The 23,142-nt window shown below is 53.1% G+C and overlaps 1 protein-coding gene across 1 annotated transcript; it reads right to left on the bottom strand.

The window, feature by feature from the left end:
- Positions 1-82: 82 nt before the first annotated feature.
- On the bottom strand, positions 83-11,007 carry F9 (coagulation factor IX). The gene is made up of 8 exons (XM_079318738.1): positions 10,939-11,007; positions 9,035-9,198; positions 8,416-8,440; positions 6,529-6,642; positions 4,159-4,287; positions 2,155-2,405; positions 1,535-1,658; positions 83-656 (listed from the first exon to the last, which is right to left on the bottom strand). The coding sequence occupies exons 1-8, from the start codon at positions 11,003-11,005 to the stop codon at positions 109-111; spliced, it is 1,422 nt and encodes a 473-aa protein (XP_079174864.1). The 5' UTR covers positions 11,006-11,007; the 3' UTR covers positions 83-108.
- Between the last annotated feature and the right edge of the window lie 12,135 nt (positions 11,008-23,142).

The raw sequence follows: 23,142 nt of genomic DNA, 5'->3' as shown, positions 1-23,142 counted from the left end.
TCTCCAGTGTCGCCTCCCAAGGGCAGAAGTCATTTCCTTCAGAAGTGTTTCTTGGAGCGCAGGGATCGCCGTGCAGCTCCCGGTCCGTCCCAGCAGCCGCACGCCGGGCTAGGGCAGCCTCGTGGTTTGCTTGATCCACTTGACGTACTTGGAGACCCTGGTGTAGATGCCGTACTTGCCCGGCAAGGCGCACTCCTCGCCCCAGCTGGTGATGCCCGTCAGGAACCAGGTGCCCTCGATCTCGGTGGTGTAGGGCCCCCCGCTGTCCCCCTCGCAGGTGTCCCTGCCCCCGGACGGGAAGCCGGCGCAGAACATGTTCTGCAGGATGGTGGTGGAGGTGCTCTTCAGGCAGGTGGGCCGGTCCACGAAGGGCACCCTGAGCACCTGCAGGGTGGTGGCCTTGCGGCCGCGGAAGAGCTGGCGGCCCCAGCCGCTGACGGTGCCCACGCCCTGCTTCAGCAGCGCGTTGGTGAACTCGCGGCTGCCCAGGCAGATGGGGGTCACGTAGGGGCTGAGGGTCAGCGGCTGCTCCAGCTCCAGCAGCGCGATGTCGTTGTGGTACTCGTTGATGGAGGCGTTGTAGGTGGGGTGCGGCAGCAGCCTCACCACCTTCCGCCGCTGCTCCGTGTGCTCATCGCTGCGGACATCGTGTTCACCTGCACGGACAGCGGGACGGGGCTGCGTCCTCCCTGCGGGGAGCGGGGACCGGGCCGGGGCCGTGCGGGGCCACCGCGCTGTGATCCCAGCCCAGCCCGGGGGCTGCGGGCCCGGATTGCTCTGGGACTGAGCCTTGCAAAGGTTCCTCCCGTGCCGGGCCCGGGACAGCCCGGCGAGACACCGGGCACACAGCCGGCACCAGGCTGGGACACCGGGCACACACCCGGCACCAGAGATCCCGGTACCAGGCTGGGACACCGGGCACACACCTGGCACCAGGCTGGGACACCGGGCACACACCCGGCACCAGGCTGGGACACCGGGCACACACCTGGCACCAGGCTGGGACACCGGGCACACACCCGGCACCAGAGATCCCGGTACCAGGCAGGGACACCGGGCACATACCCGGCACCAGGCTGGGACACCGGGCACACACCTGGCACCAGGCTGGGACACCGGGCACACACCCGGCACCACAGCTGCAGCTGCTTTTGCCGGGGTCGGCAGCAAAGTGGCTGTTTTGGGGATTCAGCTGCGTTTTGGGGATTTAGCACCCCCGGCTCTTTTGGGGATTTAGCATCCTCAGAGAGGTATAAGGGGATGTCGCCCTTGCTCCAAAGAGCGCAGAACTCGCTGATGAAAAATCTTGGTTTAAAATAAGCAATGTACTAGTGAAAAGAAGCCTGACCTTCCCCTTTCTCAGCCCCCAGAGCACAGTGCCGCCCCTGGTGCCCGCAGGGCCGGTGACCTGTCCGGCTCGGGGGGCTCGGCCAGGGGAGGGAGAGCGGCCGGGTGGGCGAAGGGGCAGCACCGGGGCCGTGCCCGGGGCGGGATCCCCGTGCCCAGGTGCTCCCTGCCCTGGCCAGGTGCTCACCTGCCACAGCAGTGAGGTTGTGGGTGTAGCCCGGCTTCAGGCAGTGCGCTGCCGTCACCACCCACTTCTCGTTGATGATGGAGGCGCCGCAGAAGCCCAAGCCCTCGCTGTTCACCAGCAGCACCTGTGGGAGCAGGGGAAATCACACTCGGGTTTGGGTAAGCCGGGACCAGTGCAAGGGGCCCTGGTCACACCAGGGGGTTGGAACCAGGTGATCTTTAAGGTTCCTTTTAACCGAAACTGTTGGATGATTCTATGATTTGCTAAAACTGATACAGCCAAAAAAATCAATTGCATTGCTCCTCGCTTCCCTCAGCCTTGAGCTCACTTTTGATCCATCCATGGGCTGCTGGGCAATCTGCTGGTGAAGCTCAGCCCTTTGTGCCCCACCAGGTAAAGCTGCTGTGACTGACTTCTGGCTTTCTTTGCCAGGGGAGAGCCCCATGCAGACAGGTTTTGTTGCTGTGGCATAAAGCTGTGTTTGGAATAAACAGCTGTGCTCTGTTAGGCTGGAGACTACTGCCAGCCCAACCTCAGGGACAGGCTTTGGGGATTGGAGTGAGATGATCCTGTGCTCAGAAGTGACTGTAGGGTGCCGGGGGATGCAGGAAGGGTGGTACCTGCCAGGGCACCTCTCCTTTCATGCTGTCTGCCCCGCCGACCACGCGAGTGCCCGTCCTGAGCACGGGGGAGATGCTGGCGCCGGGCTCCGAGCTGTTGGCAGCGCTGCTCTCCGTGCTGTTCTCCAGCCCCTCGTCAAGCCCCTCGTCAAGGTCATCGCCGGTGATGTTCCAGTGCTCGAAGGTGTTCATGGATCGGGTCAGCTTCCTCTTGGCTTCGGGAGCCGTGATCCTCCCGCAGGGGAAGGGCACTGGAGAGGAGCAGGCACAGCTGGGACGGGCTGTGTCACACGGTGACAAGGGGCAGGTGAGCAGGGGACGCTGCCTCTGCTCAGCAGGTACCCGGGGTACCTGTGCCCGGCAGCTGCAGTGAGAGTGGTGTGTGCAAAAGCACGGATTGTTCCTGGGCTTTGGAATGACACCTGGACAGCTTTAACAGGGAGAACAGCTTTGTTGGGCAGCTGTGGCTGCTCCTGGCAGGGTGTGCTGCACACCTGGAGCCCCGGGCTGGACAGGCAGCACTTGGCTGCAGTGACTGCAGAACAAAGAGCAGCAGCTGGGACAGGGCAGGAAGCAGCAGCTGCCAACTGTGCACATAATCCTGCCTGGCACCAAGGTGAGGAAAACATTAATAAACTCTTCCCAGAGTTGTATATTTTCTCTGCTAATGGAGAGCTCATCAGCAGCTCGTTTCAGACGAGCTCTTCCCATTCCTCTCCCACACAGTGCGTGCTGAATTCCTGCTGCTGGTGGCAGTCAAAACAGTAAATAGCACCAGGCATTGTCCTTCATCAGAAAAGCTTTCAGAAGCACAGAGCAAACAAACATTAGTGTAAAATCAGATTTGAGTGTGGTCTACTGAGACTTCATCCTTTATTTTTAAACAGTTCACTTCAGGAACAGGACTCAGCTGAGTGTTGAGTGATGGAAAGTGGTACCTGCAAGCTTAGCCTAGGAAATGAAGGTTTCAGAGCCAACAAAAGCTAAGCTTTTACAGGAAGGGCAATCACCCAGCCTGAAATCTGATCTTCTTGCACACTGTAAACCTCTCTGCCCCAGTGAAAGTGATACAGCATGTTGGGCAACAAGGCCTGAGCTCTTGATGAATCCCCTGTGGCCAGGATTCCAGGCAGTCAGGTGTCAGAAGTGTGATAGCATCAAATGTTCAACTGACTTCAGAGAACAAATATTTATCTGCTCACTCTCCTCTCTGCCAGATGTGCTGCTGAGAGGTTCATGCCTAATTAATTTGCTGTGTTGTGGTGGGTTGGGTCTGTGTCAGTGTAGTTTTGGGTATTGCAATAGTGTGGGAGCAGGGTAGGGCTGGGGAACAGCAATTCTTCAGCCCCTGGGGAAGCTGCAGCCCCAAGCTGTGCATTTTCCTTCCAGCCCACCCACAGCCCAGTTCTCATTGAGGGTCCCTGCAGATCCACACTGCTGGGAGGACAGCACCTCCACAAACCTCCACCAGCACCCACCCAGCTCAGATTATAAAACACTGGGTCATGACCAGCCTCAAAACAGACCCTCAGGAGGATTTACAGCAAGCAAATCTTTTGTTCTGAGAAGTTCAGAGGCTCCTCAGTGTAGAGTCAGTAAATAACTCGTGCTGGAGGAACACAGGAGTGAGCCCTGGCTGGGTGGAGCTGAGCATCACCTTCCTGCCTGCAGGAAATTCCTGATCCAGATTTACAACTCTAGGATGGCTGGAGCCTGTCTGAGCAGCCATCTGAAACCAGCATTTGCCTTTGAACAAATTCCTAGACAAGTACCTTCCCTCCCCACTCACCCAGGCTAAAAAAGGGATGTTTGCACTGAGTCCCTCCAGGCAGACCCCACATCTGCCTTGGGAAAGTGCAGGGTCAGGCTCTTCATCTGCTAAGCAGGAAAACAAGCAACAAGGTTTCCAAGAGGGTATTGCAGGTAGGAAATTCATGTAACTAAACCCAGGATAAGGCCTTGAAAACTTGAACCCAAATCCCTTAAAACAGTTTTAAAGCTGACCTGTAGGTTCACAGGACTTCCCATCTTCATGGAGCTTGTAGCCAGGAGCACAGGAACACACAACCTTCTTTGGGGGCTGGTGGCTGCAGAAGTGCTTGCAGCCTCCATTTTTAATGGCACAGGTGAAGTCTGAAAGAAATTAAAATGAAATTGTGAGAGCTGTTTGGGAGCACAGCTGGCCAGACACTTGCTGAGGTTTGGGGGTTTGGGCTCAGTAACGCCCAGGCCAAGGGAAGCAGGTGATGGTTTTAGGGAGATGGGAAGAAGGGCAATCCCATCCCTTCAGGGTGAAGGGGCATTTCTCTGAGCAGGCAGGTTGAGGAACTCACAGAGCCCTGGCACAGCCTCCTGCCTCCAACAGCTGGAATTTGGCAGCCTGACCCTGACGGGCTCCTGCAAATATTTGGTGACAATCCACGTGATTTCCCCACAGTTGTGCTCTTGGCAGAGGGGGAGAACAGCCTGTGCCAGATGGAGCCAGGCAGGGCTCTGTGCTGGGGTCTGAGTTCTGTGCTGGGCTCTGAGCTGGGCTCTGGGCTCTGAGCTCTGTGCTGGGCTCTGAGCTCTGTGCTGGGCTCTGAGCTCTGTGCTGGGCTCTGTGCTGAGCTCTGTGCTGAGCTCTGAGCTCTGTGCTGAGCTCTGAGCTCTGTGTTGAGCTCTGAGCTCTGTGCTGAGCTCTGAGCTCTGTGCTGGGCTCTGAGCTCTGTGCTGGGCTCTGAGCTCTGTGCTGGGCTCTGTGCTGAGCTCTGTGATGAGCTCTGAGCTCTGTGTTGAGCTCTGAGCTCTGAGCTCTGTGTTGAGCTCTGAGCTCTGTGCTGAGCTCTGAGCTCTGTGCTGGGCTCTGAGCTCTGTGTTGAGCTCTGAGCTCTGTGCTGGGCTCTGTGCTGAGCTCTGTGATGAGCTCTGAGCTCTGTGTTGAGCTCTGAGCTCTGTGCTGAGCTCTGAGCTCTGTGTTGAGCTCTGAGCTCTGTGCTGAGCTCTGAGCTCTGTGTTGAGCTCTGAGCTCTGTGTTGAGCTCTGAGCTCTGTGCTGGGCTCTGTGCTGAGCTCTGTGATGAGCTCTGAGCTCTGTGATGAGCTCTGAGCTCTGTGCTGAGCTCTGAGCTCTGTGCTGGGCTCTGTGCTGGGCTCTGAGCTCTGTGCTGGGCTCTGTGCTGGACTCTGTGCTGGGCTCTGGGCTCTGTGCTGGGCTCTGGGCTGGGCTCTGAGCTGAGCACTGGGCTGGGCTCTGTGCTGAGCTCTGTGCTGAGCTCTGAGCTGAGCTCTGGGCTGAGCTCTGTGCTGGGCTCTGTGCTGGGCTCTGGGCTGGGCTCTGGGCTGGACTCTGTGCTGGACTCTGTGCTGGGCTCTGTGCTGAGCTCTGAGCTGAGCTCTGGGCTGGGCTCTGGGCTGGGCTCTGGGCTGGGCTCTGTGCTGAACTCTGAGTTCTGTGCTGGGCTCTGTGCTGAACTCTGAGTTCTGTGCTGGGCTCTGCTCCTGCTGAGGCTCCATCAGTCTGAAATGGGAGATTTCAGCAGGAGGGTGATGGAGCAAGTGACTCCCCTGTCCCTCCCCTGCCCAGCCCTCACTCCTCTGTGCTGGGGAACCACCAATCTGCAATTCTCAGCTAGTTTCCAAATAACTTCACGGCAGATTAACTCCACTCCTACTTCCTCAAGGACACCTCCCTTCCTGTAGCCATTTCAATGCCATCATTTACTATTTTTACAGAGCTCTTCTTCACGCCTCACTTCCAGCTCTATTTTTGCTCCTCACTTCCCCAAGAAGTCTGCAACGAGACTATTTAAATTTGATGCAACTTTGAAATGCTCTTTTTAACGTACACTCCTCTCTTGCCAGAGCAGAAATACAACTAGAAAGAGAATCTTTTATTAGTGCAGCGAGTCTAGCACATTATGCCAGTTGCACAGCCCCTGATTATATTATAGGAGCTGAATATCCCTCTTGCTTAAATTATCAGCTGTTTGGTTTCCATAAACTCCTCAACCCGTCAGGAAAATATTTGCCTTTAATTTGCCTCCAGAATCAAGGTTGCTGCTGATAATTATAATTATGAATTAAGCAGAGTGCCATTGAGTTAGTCAGGATAATCCTGCCCTGCCCAGCACCTGCTGCTCAGCCTGGCAGGAGGAAGGGAAAGGGCAGTGGGGGTTCCACGGGGGCTCGTGGTGGGACACAAAGGAAGGGCTGTGTGCCAGCACTGCCCTGCAGCCCTTGAGGCTGGGTGGGCAGAGAGGGGAGCAGAGACCCCCCTGCTGCACCCCAGGCACGACCCCCGGGCCTTGCAGCACAGCGAGGTGTGTCCCACGGAGCCCCAGAGGGGACAGGAGCCCTGGGAGCCCGGGGCTCAGCAGGGCAGCCTGGCACCTACCAATCTCACAGTTCTTGCCCTCGTAGCCAGCTGGGCACCAGCACACGTAGGAGTTGACCTGGTCCTTGCACACAGCTCCGTTCTGGCACGGGTTGGGGCTGCACTGGTCCCCGTCTGGAGAGAGCACAGCAGAGTCACAGCAGGCTGCTCCAGGGACAGCAGCCAGGTCCTGGCAGCCCCTGCCAGCTCTGGGGGACAGCAGCAGCAGCAGGGCTGTGTCCCTGTCCCCTGTCCCCTGTCCCTGTCCCTCTCCCCTGTCCCCTGTCCCTGTCCCCTGTCCCCTGTCCCCTGTCCCCTCTCCCCTGTTCTCTGTCCCCTCCTCCTGCTCCTCCAGCAGAGCCTCCCCAGCAGGACCTCACATCTGGCCAAATCACACAGGTTTAGGTTTGCTGCTTCAGGAGGGCTTTAAGTGTCCCAATCTGGGTTGTTTTAACACTAATTTAACACTGATGCTGTTCTGGGAAGGTTTGGGTCTGTCCATGGGGGTGTGGAGACCTGTCTGTATCTGGGATTAAGAATCTTGTTTCTCTTTCCTTCCCAGCCCTGTACTGACATCACCTGCTCCAGATTTTTCCTCCAGAGCTTTCATTGTCACAGCTGCCTGCAGTCTGCAGCCTCAGGCTTTAATGAAAACACTCACTAGTGCAAAATGGGTGATCTAAAACTTAGGGGAAGTGAATCAGTGATGTTAAATGCAAATATTAAATGATGGGGGATGCCCTTTGCAGTGCTCGTGGCAGGTGTGCAGGAAGGGCAGTGCAGAGTTTGTGTCCTGCAGGTGCCAGGACAGGCAGGCAATGGGCTGGGATGGAAAATGCAAACAGGGATGGGATGTTTGGGCTTGTCTGAGTGTTGGGGGAGGATTGCAGCTGCTGTTGGTGCCTGGGAGCTGTGCAGGGGGAGATCCTGAACAGCAAACTAAGGAATAGATGGCATCCCTTATTTCTGATTTGTTACAGTGGCAGCAAACAAATGCAGCCCTGAGCTCCATCAGTTGTCTATTCAGAGGACAGTCCTGCAATGCAAATGTAATGTTTTTATTTTATAGCCTGGACTGAGCAATCTGAATTATTTAAGGTTTTTTAGTGAGATGTTCTGGGCATTTTGCCAATCTACAAAACAGTTCATTTATTGAAAGTCCTTAAAATTACTTTCAGATGGTGTAGTGGGCATTGGGATCTTTCTGTTAAGGGACCAAGGAGTCGTTGGGGATGGAGCTGAATAGGAAAAGTAGATGTGGAAAGAAACCAGTGAGAATTGCAAACAGCTGTTTGCTATGATCACAACGAGTCTCCAGTTCAAAATGGCATTTCCAGGGATTCTCACTGTGCCTTGTCTGAGCTCTCTGCTGAGAACTGAGGCTTTGCTGTTGGCTGAGGGGTGTTAATTATTGCTGGGCTGTTTCACTCTGTGCCACAGCTGGAACTGAGACCCAGAGCGTGACCTGGCCTCAGTGGGATCCACAGGCTGCCTGAACTGGTTTTGTTCTGTGAGGTTTCTGAAATGTGTTCAGAAAAACCCTGAACCCTGCTTGAGTTATGCTGAAGTTATGCTAAAATGCTAAGACTTTTTTTTTTGTTTAGGTTTGTTTTGTTTTGATTTTTTTGTTTAGTTTTTAGGATTTTTTTTTTGTTTGTTTGTTTGGGGTTTTTTTGTTTGTTTGGGGTTTTTTTGGTTTTGTTTTTTTTGGGATTTTTTTGCTTGCCATTTCTATACCAACAGGACAGACCCAATCTGTGGGTGCTGCAGGATTTGGGGTGCAGGTCTCTGCCTGGCTCTGCCATTACAGTTTCTGGATGCTGAAATACATTTGTCCCAGTAACATCAGCTCTTTATGCACCCAGAGATGAACATTAAGCATTAGAACACGAAGAAAGCAGCTCTTACCAACATAGGTTTGCCAAAACTGCATCTGCAAAGGGAAAGAAGAAGAAGTTTCTTTGTTTTCTCATTCCTGGGTGAAGCAGTGCCCGGCTGCTCCAAAGCTGGAGGAGAAGCCCTGCAGGGACAGCAGCAGGGACAGCCAGGGGGTGATGGGGGTGTCAGAGCAGCTCCCCAGCCCCACAAATGAGAATAAAGCACCGAGGCAGAGCTGCCCTGCAGGTTCTGTCCCTGCTCTCCTGTCCCTGCAGGTTCTGTCCCTGCTCTCCTGTCCCTGCTCCCCTGTCCCTGCTCTCCTGTCCCTGCAGGTTCTGTCCCTGCTCCCCTGTCCCTGCTCCCCTGTCCCTGCTCTCCTGTCCCTGCTCCCCTGTCCCTGCAGGTTCTGTCCCTCTGCTCCCCTGTCCCTGCAGGTTCTGTCCCTGCTCTCCTGTCCCTGCTCCCCTGTCCCTGCTCTCCTGTCCCTGCTCTCCTGTCCCTGCAGGTTCTGTCCCTGCTCTCCTGTCCCTGCTCCCCTGTCCCTGCTCCCCTGTCCCTGCAGGTTCTGTCCCTGCTCCCCTGTCCCTGCAGGTTCTGTCCCTGCTCCCCTGTCCCTGCAGGGAGCCAGGGCTGCTCCCTGCTCACTCACCGTCCTCTCCTCATTCTCAAACACCTCCCTGGCCTCCTCGTAGCTGCACCTCTCCTCGATGCACTCCCTCTCCAGGTTGCCAGGAATCACCTCCTCCAGCCGGTTGGAATTGGCTCTCCTGTGCCTCTGCAGCACCGAGCTGGCCTCGGGACTGCTCATGAACACTGCAACGGATGGGGTGGGATAATGGGATTGATGGGATGGGATTATGGGATAATGGGATGGGATAATGGGATTGATGGGATGGGATTGATGGGATAATGGGATGGGATAATGGGATGGGATGGGATTATGGGATGGGATGGGATAATGGGATGGGATGGGATGGGATGGGATGGGATGATGGGATGGGATATAGGGATATAGGGATGGGCTAGGCTGGGCAGGACTGGGCTAAACTGGGATGGGTTGGGATGGGATGGGATGGGCTGAACTGAACTGGGCAGGGCTGGACTAAACTAAACTGGGCTAAACTGGGCTGGGCAGGGCTGGCAGGCTCTGCTCCCCCAGACAAACCCTCCCCTCCTCTGCCCCCTGCCAGCCACATTCCAGGACTGTCACAAGGACCCGAGCTGGTTCTATCAGCCAGCCCAGCCCAGCCCAAAGGATCAGCCTGCAGAGCCAGAGGGGCACAGCCAGTTCCAGGAATGGCAGCAGGGGGATGGGCAGTGCTGAATGGTGCTTAAAGCAGATGCTCTGAGAATCTCCCAGCTCAGATACACAGCCTGGAATGAGCTGTTAGGGGGGAGCAAAAGGCTTTTCTTGCTGCTTGGTGAGGTCTAGTTTGGGCACACAGCTTGTCCTGCCTGTGTTGGTGTGGAAGGATTTTGCCTCTGCAGGGTACAAACCCAAATCTGACTCCGAGGTGGATTTGAGATGGACATGATTTTATACACTTTTTGTTATATAACTATATATTAATGATTAAACCCATATTGTTCTATTGTATACATTGATCTTATCCAAGTATGAATTCCTGTAATTTTCATCAGGTCCCCCAAACATCCCTTCTCATGATTCCTGTTAGGATTACATCGTTTCTCATGATTCTTATTATGATTAATTCCATTCAATTACCAATCAATCATTACATTTAACAATCACATTATTTATCATATGATGATCACTCAGATGCAGTTTCACATGATCTAATAACGACAAAACCCCTGAACCACAGTCTGAGACACTGAGAGCCCCTGGGCAGGTCCTGGCAGGGCACACCTGTCCTGTGCACTGCATTTTACTGGGGAACACCTGCCTGGGGGGTGCCAAAACATGAGCTTCTGCTCACTTTCCATTGCTGAGCAAACAGTTTGGAAAGAGCCTTTTCCCAGCCTGGTTCCAGCAATGCTGTAATGGCAGAAGGAAGGGCAGCCCTGCAGCAAACAGGAGCTCACTCTGCTGGGGCAGCCCCTGCTGCATTAGTGTGTGTGATTGCCCACACCCATCAGCTCTGCTGGGCCCCAGCTTTGTTAAAATCACCCTGGCTCTGCCTCGGAACCATCCTCACAGTGTTCTGTGCAGGAGAGCATTGGTTGCTCTCCAGGACAAAGGGTGGCACACACTGAGGTGTGACTGTCACTCCACCAGCAGTGCTCTCCCTTTCCCCTTCTGTGTGTGCCCTCTAAAATGGCTGAATCCTGCTCTGAAAGCTTAAAGATGCAAAAACCTGAAAAAAAGCCCATTCTCCAAGCTAATCCCTGTGACACACTGTATAAAACCAGCATGAAAGGTTCATTTCCTTCCCCAGGACAGAGGCAGAGCTCAGAGAGCAGCTGTGAGTGCAGCAGTGCTCGGAGCTCTGTCCCCTCCAGGGCTGCACAAGCTGCACAGGTGACAGCCTGTGCCCTGTCTGTAACACCCTGCTGCCACAGTGGGGCTTGCTGGGCTCTGCATCAACTCACCTGTGCTCTCAGCACCAAGACAAGCTCCCAGCAGACACATGGAGAGGATGAGGGGGGTGTTTGCCATGGTTCCCCTGCTCTGGCTGCCTCAGGCAGGGCTCAGCCCTGGTTCCAAAGGGCAGCTGCTTGTTTGCTGACTCTGGGTGACCCTTGCAGGGTCAGATGCTGCAGTGCCCAGAGTGCAGGGACTGGCCTGGGGGCTCCTGCTCTGGGGGGCTGCAGGCTGGGGCAGGGATGGGCCCTGCTGGTGTCCCCAGATTGGCACAGGGTTGCTGTGGGTCCTGCTGGTGTCCCCAGATTGGCACAGGGATGGGTCCTGCTGGTGTCCCCAGACTGGCACAGGGATGCTGTGGGTCCTGCTGGTGTCCCCAGACTGGCACAGGGATGGGTCCTGCTGGTGTCCCCAGACTGGCACAGGGATGCTGTGGGACCTGCTGGTGTCCCCAGGCTGCAGCAGCACCCCTTGCTCTGAGGCTGCAGTGGTTGTGTGCTTGTTTGAGCTTTGAACCCCAAATTCTGTGCACTCCAGACAAGGAGGAACATTCCTTTGCGAGGTGAATGGCACAGACATTCTGGTTCTGGTTTGGGGTTCCCTCTGTGAGCAGCACAGCCCCAGCAGCTGCAGGTGAGCAGCTCCTGAGATCTGCCTTCTCCAGGTGGAAAAGATCCTTTATCTTCCTTCTCTTCAGCAAACAAAAGGTCCTGAAACCTATAATCCATCTTGTTTCTTCTTTCTCCATTTGAAATGATCTTTATTCATCCCTGACAGCAGCTTTTGTTATCAAATTTCTGTGGTTGATAAATGAGTTAGGATGAGGTAATGTGCTGTTGATGTAAATTGAGTGCAAAGTGAAGAAGGCAATGATCATCTCTCATTTTCTGTGCATAAGGAAATGCAAATGTGAGAAAATAAATTGAGCTAAAATGCTGAAACAATACATCTCCTATCAATAAAGAGGAGTGCAGAGAATGGCCTGCCATAACAAAGGATAATTAGAATCTCATTACTGTAAATATTTTACTTCAGAACACAGGTCAGTCAAATTATTTAAGGTTTATGGTTTTTATTTCACATATAATAGTTTTTTGCAACATTATTGCCAATTAATCTTCACAGAGAATGCCAACATGATTAGAATAAGCTTAGCTATTAATACAAATAATTTCTATTGTTTACTACTATTGCTGTCAACTTCTGGGGCACTAATTAGAAAGTAAAGTGCTTCTTTTTATTTATTTTGCAAACAAATCCTCAGAATTTGGAGGTGACACCTTTGCTGTTCAGGTGGGTGACACCAATGGGATCTGGATGAGTTTGGACTCAGTTCAGTGTTCTCAGAGTGTTTAAATTTACACCCAGTGATGGTCCTTGCTATTGAACAGGCTGGCTGGAGCAATGAGCTGTGTCTCCTGGTTTGGTGGGGTTTGGGTTTTTTGTTGAAATATTCCCTTTTTGTGGGAGCAGAAGCATCCCAGGTGTGCCCAGGGCAGGGCAGCTCCTCCTGGCAGGGTCACCTGCAGCTCTCTGCCAGAGGAGTGGAGCCTGTGAGGAGCCACAACCAGACATCTGTTTCCATTTTCATTGATAGATTATTCAAAAAATGTGCTCTGGCTGCACTGATCAATAATGTTAAACTGCCTGATGGCTTGAGGACCTTGTTAAAGGATTGTTCATAATCTCCCTTGTCTCCAAATACACTGTTTGAAGTGAAAAATCCTCACTCAAAACCTGAGGCAATTTGCCTTTGCCCTCTAGACAGCTGTCATAAGTAATCTTTCCTTCACAAAGAGCAAACAAGCTATTTCTGAAAAAAAAAAAAAAAACCCAAACCAAAACAAACAGCCAAACAACAAATCAGAGGAAGTAATGCTTGATCCTTATTTTTTCTTATTCTTCCTGTGATTACTCTGGGGTCTGCTCTGGCAGCAGGGTCAGCACAGCCCTCCTGGCTCTGCCTCCTCTCCAAGCCTCTCCTCTCCTTTTCAGCCTCTCAGGTTTGAGCTGGGCACTTCCCCTCTGCTTGTGAACTTCCAGGGCTGTGCCAAGAAAAGGCTCCTTGCTGAATTCCCTCCAGATCCCCCCACTGCAGCCAGCACTCAGCTCCATCCCTCCTGCTTTATTCTCTTTTTAATTAGACTCCTGAACAGGAGCACAGAGCAAACTCTGCTTTCATCTGGGAGGTCCTGTGGCTGTGAAATATTTACAGGAAGTAAATAACTGTCAGAAAGTCAATAAGTGCCTGACTCCACATGAGTGTAAAAGTGCTTTGAAACAGTCTCATTCAAATAAAAGCTGCTGACGTTGAGTGGCAATAAGAAAACAGCAACACAGGCAAAAAATCCCCAATGTGGAAGATAAACACAATTACTAATTCATGGAGCAGCACGTTTCACTGGAGCAGCTTTAGTATCTTTTTTTGCAGTTTGATTTAAAATAGGCCAGACTGAAAGGAAATCTGGATTTGGTTTGGCCATCGTCTTTTCAGCAGGCAGAGAGCAGGCAGGGGTGCCCAGCATGCTGCTGGAGCCACTCTAAATTCAGAATTCACCATCTCCAAACTGTGGAAAAGCCATGAAAGGAGCTCAGCTGCTGCAGGATGGGTCAGGCAGATCAAACACCAGAGCAGGGGCTGAACTGAATGCAAGCTGAACTGAATGCAAACTGAATTAAATGCAAGCTGAACTGAATGCAAACTGAATTAAATGCAAGCTGTGGATGTGGCTTGGGGCAGTGTCAGCCCGGGTGGGACAGGTCCCTGTCCTGGCCCAGGCTGGGATCCCTCTGAGCTGGATTTCCTCTGCACTCCCTGAGCCTTGCTCTGCCTGCTGCACAGGGAGGTGTCCTCTCTTCTCTCCTTTTCTGTCCACTAGATCACATTACATGTCAAACTTAATTTTGGGTAGTTCAGACTGGGGTGAAATGAGTCTCAACCAGCACATCAAACTCACCACAGCCAAAGCTCTTGCCCCTAACCCTGAGCTAAAACAACAACATTCTGCCCTTTTCCTAAGTCAACATTTGTGGCTGTTCCCTTGTTCCTTTTCTTTGCCTTAACCATATTTCATCTGTAGGTTTTATCTGCTCCTTGGCTCAGGGCATCCTTGTGTCCTGTTCACTTCTCCCCCCTCCCTTTCCCTCTGCTCTTTGCAGTTCAGCCTCTGCCCTTTGGGAACAAGACTCTCTGTGGTAGCAGCACTGAAATCCAAGGGCAGGATGTGAGAGGAGGCAGAGGGGTTTTCCAGGCTGTGCATCCCTGACACCACAGGGACTGGCAGCAGGGGCAGTCAAAGCCCGTTCTCTGCTCAATAAAAGTGATTTAGAGCATCCCTGCAAGGCAGTGGGGATGAGAGCCCTCCTTGGGCAGGGCTGGAATCAGGGAGGGAAGCACAGCCTGCAGTGCCCTCACACCTCACCCCTGGGGACTGGGCACTGCTCCAGAGAGCCCCTGAGATCCCCAGGAGCAGAGCTGGGATGTGGTGCCTGAGAACGAGCTGGGTTTTATCAGTGTGACCTGCTTGTGCTTAGTGCTCTGTTCCCTGCCCCAGTGCCCTGCAGTGCCTCTCCTCACCGATGCATCTCTGAACTGCCAGTGCTCAGAGCCAGCAGGGCTGAAGAGACATTCACTGCCAAGTTCAGCAGGAGAGGCAGCAGAGCCCTGAGCCCTGCAGGGACAGCCTGGGGAGGGTGGCACAGGGTCCAGGGGTGCAGAGGGTGAATGGCACTGGGAGCAGAGCTTGGGGAGGGTGGCACAGGGTCCAGGGGAGCAGAGGGTGAAGGGCACTGGGAGCAGGGCTTGGGGAGGGTGGCACAGGGTCCAGGGGAGCAGAGGGTGAATGGCACTGGGAGCAGGGCAGAGCTTGGGGAGGGTGGCACAGGGTCCAGGGGTGCAGAGGGTGAGTGGCACTGGGAGCAGAGCCTGGGGAGGGTGGCACAGGGTCCAGGGGTGCAGAGGGTGAATGGCACTGGGAGCAGAGCTTGGGGAGGGTGGCACAGGGTCCAGGGGAGCAGAGGGTGAGTGGCACTGGGAGCAGAGCCTGGGGAGGGTGGCACAGGGTCCAGGGGAGCAGAGGGTGAGTGGCACTGGGAGCAGAGCCTGGGGAGGGTGGCACAGGGTCCAGGGGTGCAGAGGGTGAATGGCACTGGGAGCAGAGCTTGGGGAGGGTGGCACAGGGTCCAGGGGAGCAGAGGGTGAGTGGCACTGGGAGCAGAGCCGGGGGAGGGTGGCACAGGGTCCAGGGGAGCAGAGGGTGAGTGGCACTGGGAGCAGAGCCTGGGGAGGGTGGCACAGGGTCCAGGGGAGCAGAGGGTGAAGGGCACTGGGAGCAGGGCTTGGGGAGGGTGGCACAGGGTCCAGGGGAGCAGAGGGTGAGTGGCACTGGGAGCAGAGCCTGGGGAGGGTGGCACAGGGTCCAGGGGAGCAGAGGGTGAGTGGCACTGGGAGCAGAGCCTGGGGAGGGTGGCACAGGGTCCAGGGGTGCAGAGGGTGAATGGCACTGGGAGCAGGGCAGAGCTTGGGGAGGGTGGCACAGGGTCCAGGGGAGCAGAGGGTGAGTGGCACTGGGAGCAGAGCCTGGGGAGGGTGGCACAGGGTCCAGGGGAGCAGAGGGTGAAGGGCACTGGGAGCAGAGCCTGGGGAGGGTGGCACAGGGTCCAGGGGTGCAGAGGGTGAAGGGCACTGAGAGCAGGGCTTGGGGAGGGTGGCACAGGGTCCAGGGGAGCAGAGGGTGAAGGGCACTGAGAGCAGGGCAGAGCCTGGGGAGGGTGGCACAGGGTCCAGGGGTGCAGAGGGTGAAGGGCACTGGGAGCAGGGCAGGCACCTCCACTGCAGGGACTGAGTGCCCATCTCACCTCCTGCATTTAACCATGGGCACCACTGCAAGGCCAGGGACAGAGCTGCTGTGCCAGCACAGGAACCAATACAACAAACAGATAAACAAATAAACAAAATAAACAAATAAACAAAATAAACTAAATAAATAAAATAAATAAAATAAACAACCCCCAGGGCTGGAGGTGAGCAAAACTCCCCCAGGCCCCTGAGTTCTGTGCTCCAGGTTTAAAGCTCTGCTGCCAGGTAAGTGTGAGCAATGGAGCTCAGTGCTAGTAAATACTTCTGACCTGTGCCCTGGCTGTGGGTAATTTACAGCACACTTGAAAATCTCATCTGGGTTCTGTCCAACTCTCAGAAGTTCATTTCCAAGGTGCTTATTTATAGACTGTCATCCTGACTCTTGGTGTTTTGTGGAAGTGTCTGAACATCAGCTCTCTGAGCAATCCCCGTAAAATTAAAATTTTCAATTTTAATGGTGAATAAACAGTTTAAAGGAAAGGAAATATTATCCAACAAATCCTTCCTTTCACGTAAAGCTCTGAGACTTTAAATATTTATTAGCAGTCTCTTGGCTCTGCAGCAATGTTAAAAGGCTCAGCACCATTCCAAGGAGGGAAACAATCCATTTGATTAAAACCAAACAGAAAATGCCACTTCAGATTACAATGTCTGGAAAAACGATTGGCACCTTTGTCTTCTCTGTAGCACAGCTAGGGATGTGTTTGGGTTCTTTCCTCCCTTAAATCTCCTGGTCTTTACAAGTTCTTGTGGTTCTTTCCCTGCTGGAGCAGCACTGGCGTTTCTCTGCCAGACCCCCCAAGCTGCTCCCCATTGTAGCTGTGGGACTTTGGGGCTCTTTGTTCTATTCTGGGTTCTGTTTTTCCCTTCAGCAGTGCAGGAACAGCCTGCTGCAATCTCAGAGGACAAGAGCTTCAGGTTTGGGAAATCTGAGGAAACTTTTTCTCCCTGTTCAACGACCCAAATACCTGTATTTCTTCTTTCTGAAAAAACAAAAAACGCTTTAAAACTTTTTTAAAAAAAAGTTTTTCAAAGAACTTTAAAACTTTTCTCTACAGAAGACAAAGCTGCAGCTCTGATCACAAAGTTTCAGGTTTGTCTGGGCAGCTGCCCCGTGGTCATGAGGAGGATTTTGGGTGGAGAGAGCCACTCCCAGCTGGGGCAGTGCCCAGGTCCTTGCAGTGCCCAGGTCCTTGCAGTGCCCAGGTCCTTGCAGTGTCCAAGTCCCTGCAGTGCCCAGGTCCTTGCAGTGCCCAGGTCCTTGCAGTGTCCAAGTCCCTGCAGTGCCCAGGTCCCTGCAGTGCTCAGGTCCCTGCAGTGCCCAGGTCCCTGCAGTGTCCAGGTCCTTGCAGTGCTCAGGTCCTTGCAGTGCCCAGGTCCCTGCAATGCCCAGGTCCCTGCAGTGCTCAGGTCCTTGCAATGCCCAGGTCCCTGCAGTGCCCAGGTCCCTGCAGTGCCCAGGTCCTTGCAGTGCCCAGGTCCTTGCAGTGCCCAGGTCCCTGCAGTGCCCAGGTCCTTGCAGTGCCCAGGTCCTTGCAGTGCTCAGGTCCCTGCAGTGCTCAGGTCCTTGCAGTGCCCAGGTCCTTGCAGTGCCCAGGTCCCTGCAGTGCCCAGGTCCTTGCAGTGCCCAGGTCCTTGCAGTGCTCAGGTCCCTGCAGTGCCCAGGTCCTTGCAGTGCCCAGGTCCTTGCAGTGCTCAGGTCCCTGCAGTGCTCAGGTCCTTGCAATGCCCAGGTCCCTGCAGTGCCCAGGTCCCTGCAGTGCCCAGGTCCTTGCAGTGCCCAGGTCCTTGCAGTGCTCAGGTCCCTGCAGTGCCCAGGTCCTTGCAGTGCCCAGGTCCTTGCAGTGCTCAGGTCCCTGCAGTGCTCAGGTCCTTGCAGTGCCCAGGTCCCTGCAGTGCCCAGGTCCCTGCAGTGCCCAGGTCCTTGCAGTGCCCAGGTCCTTGCAGGGAGATGAGAGACAGGGCAAAGATGGAGCACAGCTCTAGGGTTTGACCAAGCCCAGGGCAGCTCAGCCTGTTGCTCAGATCCTGGGGAGCAGCTGATGGTTTTTCCTCCAGGCTCTGCAGGAATGAGCTGGGGGAGCTGAGCTGGCTCCTGGCTCCCCTCTGGGCCTGGGAAAGATTCATTCCAGCAGGGCTCATCCAGCCCAGTGACAGGATCAGCCTCACTGCTGGTAACTGGGGAAATGGAGCTGGAACAAGCCCTTCTGAGAAGGAACCATTGTTTGCCCCATGAAGATTTGATGCATCCTGATCCTGCTGCTGCTCAAATGTGTGTACAGTCTGTCAGTGCTTCTCTCTTTGCCATTACACAGGATATTCAGGTCTCTGTCCCACAGCTCTGAGGCACATTTAACAGCAGAAAACATCCAGTGCCTTAAAATAAAAATGAATTTAGGTTTGCATTGGGATGTAGAGGCAAGGAGTTATTTTTGTTGCTGTTTTCTTTTTCTGCCTTTTTTTTTACCTGCTCTGAATAGAAATTCTTTTAAGTCTTTGGTGTTTATGCTTCAAGCTAATGCAAATAGAACAGTGACTAAACCTGCTGGGTTCTGAATGTATGCAGAGAATCACAAATGTTATGGATTGTTTTTGTTATCTGAAAGAAATCTCAAAGAATTAGATTGAGCAGTGAATTGTAGAGGAAAAATTTCTTTCTTTCCTACCATTGTGTGCTAAGGGAAATGTAATCTGTCTGAGGAGCTCAGTATTTGAGGTGAATGTACAAGTCCAGCTGATGAAAACACTTGGGTTGATACAGCAGAATATATATAGACTTCAGCAAGATAATTTTGTATCTCAGAGTCCTTCCTAGTAAGTAACTAGAGAGCACAAAAATGAATAAAGTGTGTGTTAGAAGGATTTGAGATTGTCTGACTAATGATGCTCAAAAGGATCACTGTCAGCTGCTGGCACAGGGGGTGCTCCCCAGATCTCACCTTGTCTCCCTTTGCACTGGCTGGAAATGGAGATTCCAGCCACAAACCAGGGCAGAGCCACGGGGAGAGGGCAAAGGGTGGGAAAATACTGAATGTGAGCTCACCTCCAGCCAAAGTGTGAGTGTGGTGCTTGGTCAGATATCCTGTGGAGAGGGAGCAGAGCCTCTGAGCAAGAACTGCTGCATGAAGAGCATGCCCAGGCCAGCAGCTCAAAAGGTTTGGGGTTAATCAGGGCCCCCTCTAGGAAGGTTTACAAAAATAACAGCAGCATTCATTAGCATGCCTTGTTGTGAGAAACCTGAGCAATTTGCTTGGCTGTTAAAATAAGAGTTTTGTGTTAACCAAGAGTCTGAACTCTCCACATTTGGAACAGAAGGTTGCAAGGGGAGCAGAGGAGATAAAGCTCTAATCAGATCCTGCAGGTTGAAAAGAAGCCTCTCCACTCAAGAAATAGGAGTGAATGGTCACTGGGACAATTACAGAGGTCATGGTCAAGGACCATTGCTGCGGAACTGCAGATGCATTTAGCATCGATGTGGAATTGAAGGGTGAAGCACTGGGGTGACCTGTGGCTCTGCTGTGCAGTTTAGGGCAGAGTCTCAAAGCAATTCCTTCACAGCAATGTTCCCCTCTGCTAAGGGAGAGTCCCAAACCCTCTGTGGACCCCTGCAGTGTGACAGTCTGGGGGAAATTGTGTTTTCAGCCTGGAGACAGAGCCCATCCTGCCTGTGCTCCCTGAAAGGCAATCAGCACCTCCAGCCTCTGCCCCATCAAACCTTTGGGGCTTTTCCTAAATCTCCTTGTCTTTGCACTGGGTGAAGAACCAAGGAGGCTCTTGAAACAGGAACTCTATTTCTTATTCAGCATCCAGTCCTGAAAGTTGATGCAAAGAGCAGCAATTAGAGCTGGTGAGAGTGAGCAGGGTGCCTCTTCCACTCCATTTAGTGAAGAAACTGAGTTGTCTCCCCATGGCACTCGTCTTGCAGCTGCTGGGACTGCAGCTGCTGCACTTTGAAGGAAGCCTTGGTTTAAAAGCAGCTCTGAATCATCCTGCCTGCTTTTCCTGGCCTGGCAGCATCTCTGTCCCTGGAGATGCTCATGGAGCTCCAGGAGCCTGGTGGAGGGGCTGGGGACAGGGGTCAGGTTCTGGTGTTGTGCTGCTGCCTCTCAGCCCAGCTCACACCCCTCTGTGCCCTGTGCTCCTGCTCAGCACCACTCAAATCAATCACTCAGCATCACTCAAATCAATCCAAGTGTAACATGGATTGTTACACTTCCCTGAGAGCCACAGCACCCAGCCTTGAGCCCCCAAACGGGTCCAAAATGCAGCAGCACCCCAATCTTGCAACGATCCCAGTGATTCCAATGGTATCTCAGGGGAGCAGGGCTAATCAATGGGTGGCTATGGCAGTGGGGCTGCAGGTTTGTCCCCTGGGCTGGTTCCTCCTCCCACCTGCCATTCTCCTCCTTGCTCCTCAGGCAGCCTCCCCTGCTCCTTGGCTGTGCTGGGGACAGCCCCTCCTGCCTCAGTGCACCCTCTGGAAAAAGCATTTGTGCATTAGCAGCAGCATTTTGGGTGGAGAGCACAGGCTGAGCAGCGACCTGCTCAGTAAATAACATGTGGCACATGATATGAGCTAATGGTGTTTTTATGTAGGAAGGAGACAGGCCAATCACTCATTCACACTCGTTTTTACAGCCTGGTTTATTCCCTCTGATTCAAACCAGCCAGATTCAGATTCCAGCACCTTTCCATCCATTAGAGGAGCAGCCTTCCAAACCCATCTGCCTGTCTCATGCTTGCTCCATCAAACTCATTAAGCAAATGCCTCTGTGCATCTCATTGCAGCCCCTCTGAAGGTGGTTGCTCAGCTGGGTTCTCCCAGGTGTGAAAATCATGTAGTGATGGCCACAGACTGAGCCTTTGGCTCCTCCAGCCAGCACAGACAGAAGGAAAGGCAAAGCTCAGCTGATGTCTGTCAGAAAAATGCCTGGGAAGTCCTCTGAGACACCAGACTCGAGTGGTCCTGATCCAAAACCAAGGCTGAGGAAGAGGAGAATGATTCTAGGGCTTAGTTAGATTGATTTTGGGAAAAATGCTTTGAGCAAAAATCCCAATTTTCTCCTTCCTCAAGTGTTGAAAACACTAATCTGTAAGGGGAGCTTGTCCCAGAGAGCTCTGCCTGCAGCTGGGAATGGCTGAGCCTCTGCACAGGGCTCTGCTCCTCTCAGCCCTGCAGGGGCCCTGGGCTGGACTCCTCTGCCTCTGGGGGCTCTGAGGAGGGGCAGTGCTGCTGGGTGGGCTCCTCAATCCCCTGTGGGACCTGGCTGTGCTCCTGCCACTGTCAGACTAGGAATGGTGAATACAGCAACACACACACCTTCCTCCAAGGCAGCAGAAAAGCCATTTATTGAAAGGGCACTGCACTTACAGAGGATTGTGCCACAGAGAGCAGAACAGGCTCATTGCTCCAAGAGGACAACACCTCTTTGAAAAGCTGCTTTGTGCAAAACATCACACAGCACACACACAGCTCTGTGACCAACACCAGGTGTTAATCTCTGTCATTCATTCTTCCCCTTCTCTGTCTCTGAGAAAGGTCCCCAGCCTGGGAAAGATCTGAGCTGGATTTTCCCCTGAGCCTTCAGCAGTGCCCACATGTTCCTTTGGCTTTTCTTTGCCCTCCTCCTTTCCCTGTCCCAGAGAAATGGAAATTTGCTCTCTGAGCAATGATGGACCGGCTTGCACCTGGCTGGGAAAGGTCTGAAGCTGCAGGCAAAGGTTTGGAGTTGTGAATCCTGTACCTGAAAGGTGAATCCTTGAACTTTTTCATGGTTCTGTAAAAAGCATCATCTGGGTCTGCAGCCCACCCCAGCAGGCACAGACACAGCTCAGCCTCCAGTGCAAGAGGAGCATCGTCCCCTTGCCAGGTGTGGGATTTGGGCTCTGCCCAGCAGCAGAGGCAGGGCAGGATCAGGTACCCAGGGGCATCAGGAGGATGGGCACAGACTGATCCTGTGCCATGTGATTCCCTGCACTACTCAGATCACTTTAAAAATCATCCTTGGACAGGAAAATGTTTATTAAAACATTGCCAAGTGCTTTCCCCACATGCCTCTTGCATCACAGCTCGTGTCAGTCACTGCTGCCTGACTGCAGAGCACTGTTTGCACTGAAATCCTGCATACATGGCTAATTAACATATATTTCTACATTATCCATAATATAACTTTCATCCCTTTCAATTTTCACAGCTTTATTTTAAGGATAGACAGTCTGCAGTGCAGGGACACTCTTGATTTGATGGGAGCTGATGAATAGGGTAAAATAAATACCACATAAATATTTCTTTGAAATAATGCAGTTGCTGGCAGAGTGAATCAGATGTCTGTGTCTCATGATGGTAGCTGTCACTTTATTAGACTTTTTAATTCAACATTGAATCCGTGCTTTATAGCCATGGATTTTTTCCTTTTCTACTCAGTAATTTTTCATCTACATCATGTTCACTGTGCACTTAAAATATTTGCAGATCTTCTCAAATGCAATTTGCAGCGAGGAATTTCAGCTGGCAGAGCAGAGCTGAAGGTGCAGAGAAATCCCCCAGGTCAGAGTGGGGTCAGTGCTGGTGGGTGGCAGCCAGGCAGCTTTTCTGCTGGATCATGTGGTGGATATTTGGAGACTGCAGAGAGGAATCAGAGCTGGAGTGAAGAGCTGTGGACATTAAGAGCTGTTGGAGTTCCTGCACATGGATTTGCAGAGCTCAGGGTCTGCAGAGCTCTGGGAAGCCAAGAGCCTGTCCCAGCCCCCAGGGCAGAGCCAGCCCTGCTCACCCTGTTTGAGCTCACTGCAGTTTTATTGGGTGGGTAGAGGGTTAACCTCTGGCACTCACAATGAGAAGATCTGTGCACCCCCCCAAAGCTGGGACTGAAATGTCTCAGACAAAGTGCAGTGAATGACAGCCTGACTCACCAGGATGAGTCAGGGGTGCTCTGGAAGGAGACCCCTCCCTGCCTCTGCTGTCGGTGAAGTGCTGCTGCTGCCACTGAACACAGGATAGTAGAGCAGGACAAAGCAAGGAAATTGCTCATGAAGCTTGTGCAGGTGGGAAAAGTCACCCAGATCCATTTCATGTTCTCTGCAAGCTGCTCTAGAAGTGCAGTAATCTAGGAAGATGCAAGTGCCTGTCTATTCTCTGGAGTCTCTTTGTGCTTGTTCACTGCAGCAAAATCTCCTGAGGGAGCTCTGCTTGTAGTTTCTGTTGAACTGTGAAATGCTGGAAGATGTACTTGCAAACAGAGATTTTCTTAGGGCAATGTTCTCCCCAAGCAGAACTGCTTCCCCAGCCATCATTCTCTCATCATTCTCTTCTGCTTTGCCTGTTCCACTTATTTCTCTCAGCAGCGTTTTCTGG

Source organism: Erithacus rubecula (genome assembly GCF_903797595.1).
Source record: "Erithacus rubecula genome assembly, chromosome: 15".
NCBI lineage: Eukaryota > Metazoa > Chordata > Aves > Passeriformes > Muscicapidae > Erithacus > Erithacus rubecula.
Note: the sequence above shows the minus strand (reverse complement) of the source record. Positions and strands in the feature narration are given on the sequence as shown.

Bases quoted from the DNA above. Each gene is read 5' to 3' on its own strand.
- F9 (XM_079318738.1), bottom strand. From the start codon at position 11,005: ATGGCAAACACCCCCCTCATCCTCTCCATGTGTCTGCTGGGAGCTTGT. The intron at 9,199-10,938 runs GTGAGTTGATGC...CATCCGTTGCAG, and splicing joins TCTTGGTGCTGAGAGCACAG to TGTTCATGAGCAGTCCCGAG. The intron at 2,406-4,158 runs GTCAGCTTTAAA...GCTCCTCTCCAG, and splicing joins GAAGTCCTGTGAACCTACAG to TGCCCTTCCCCTGCGGGAGG.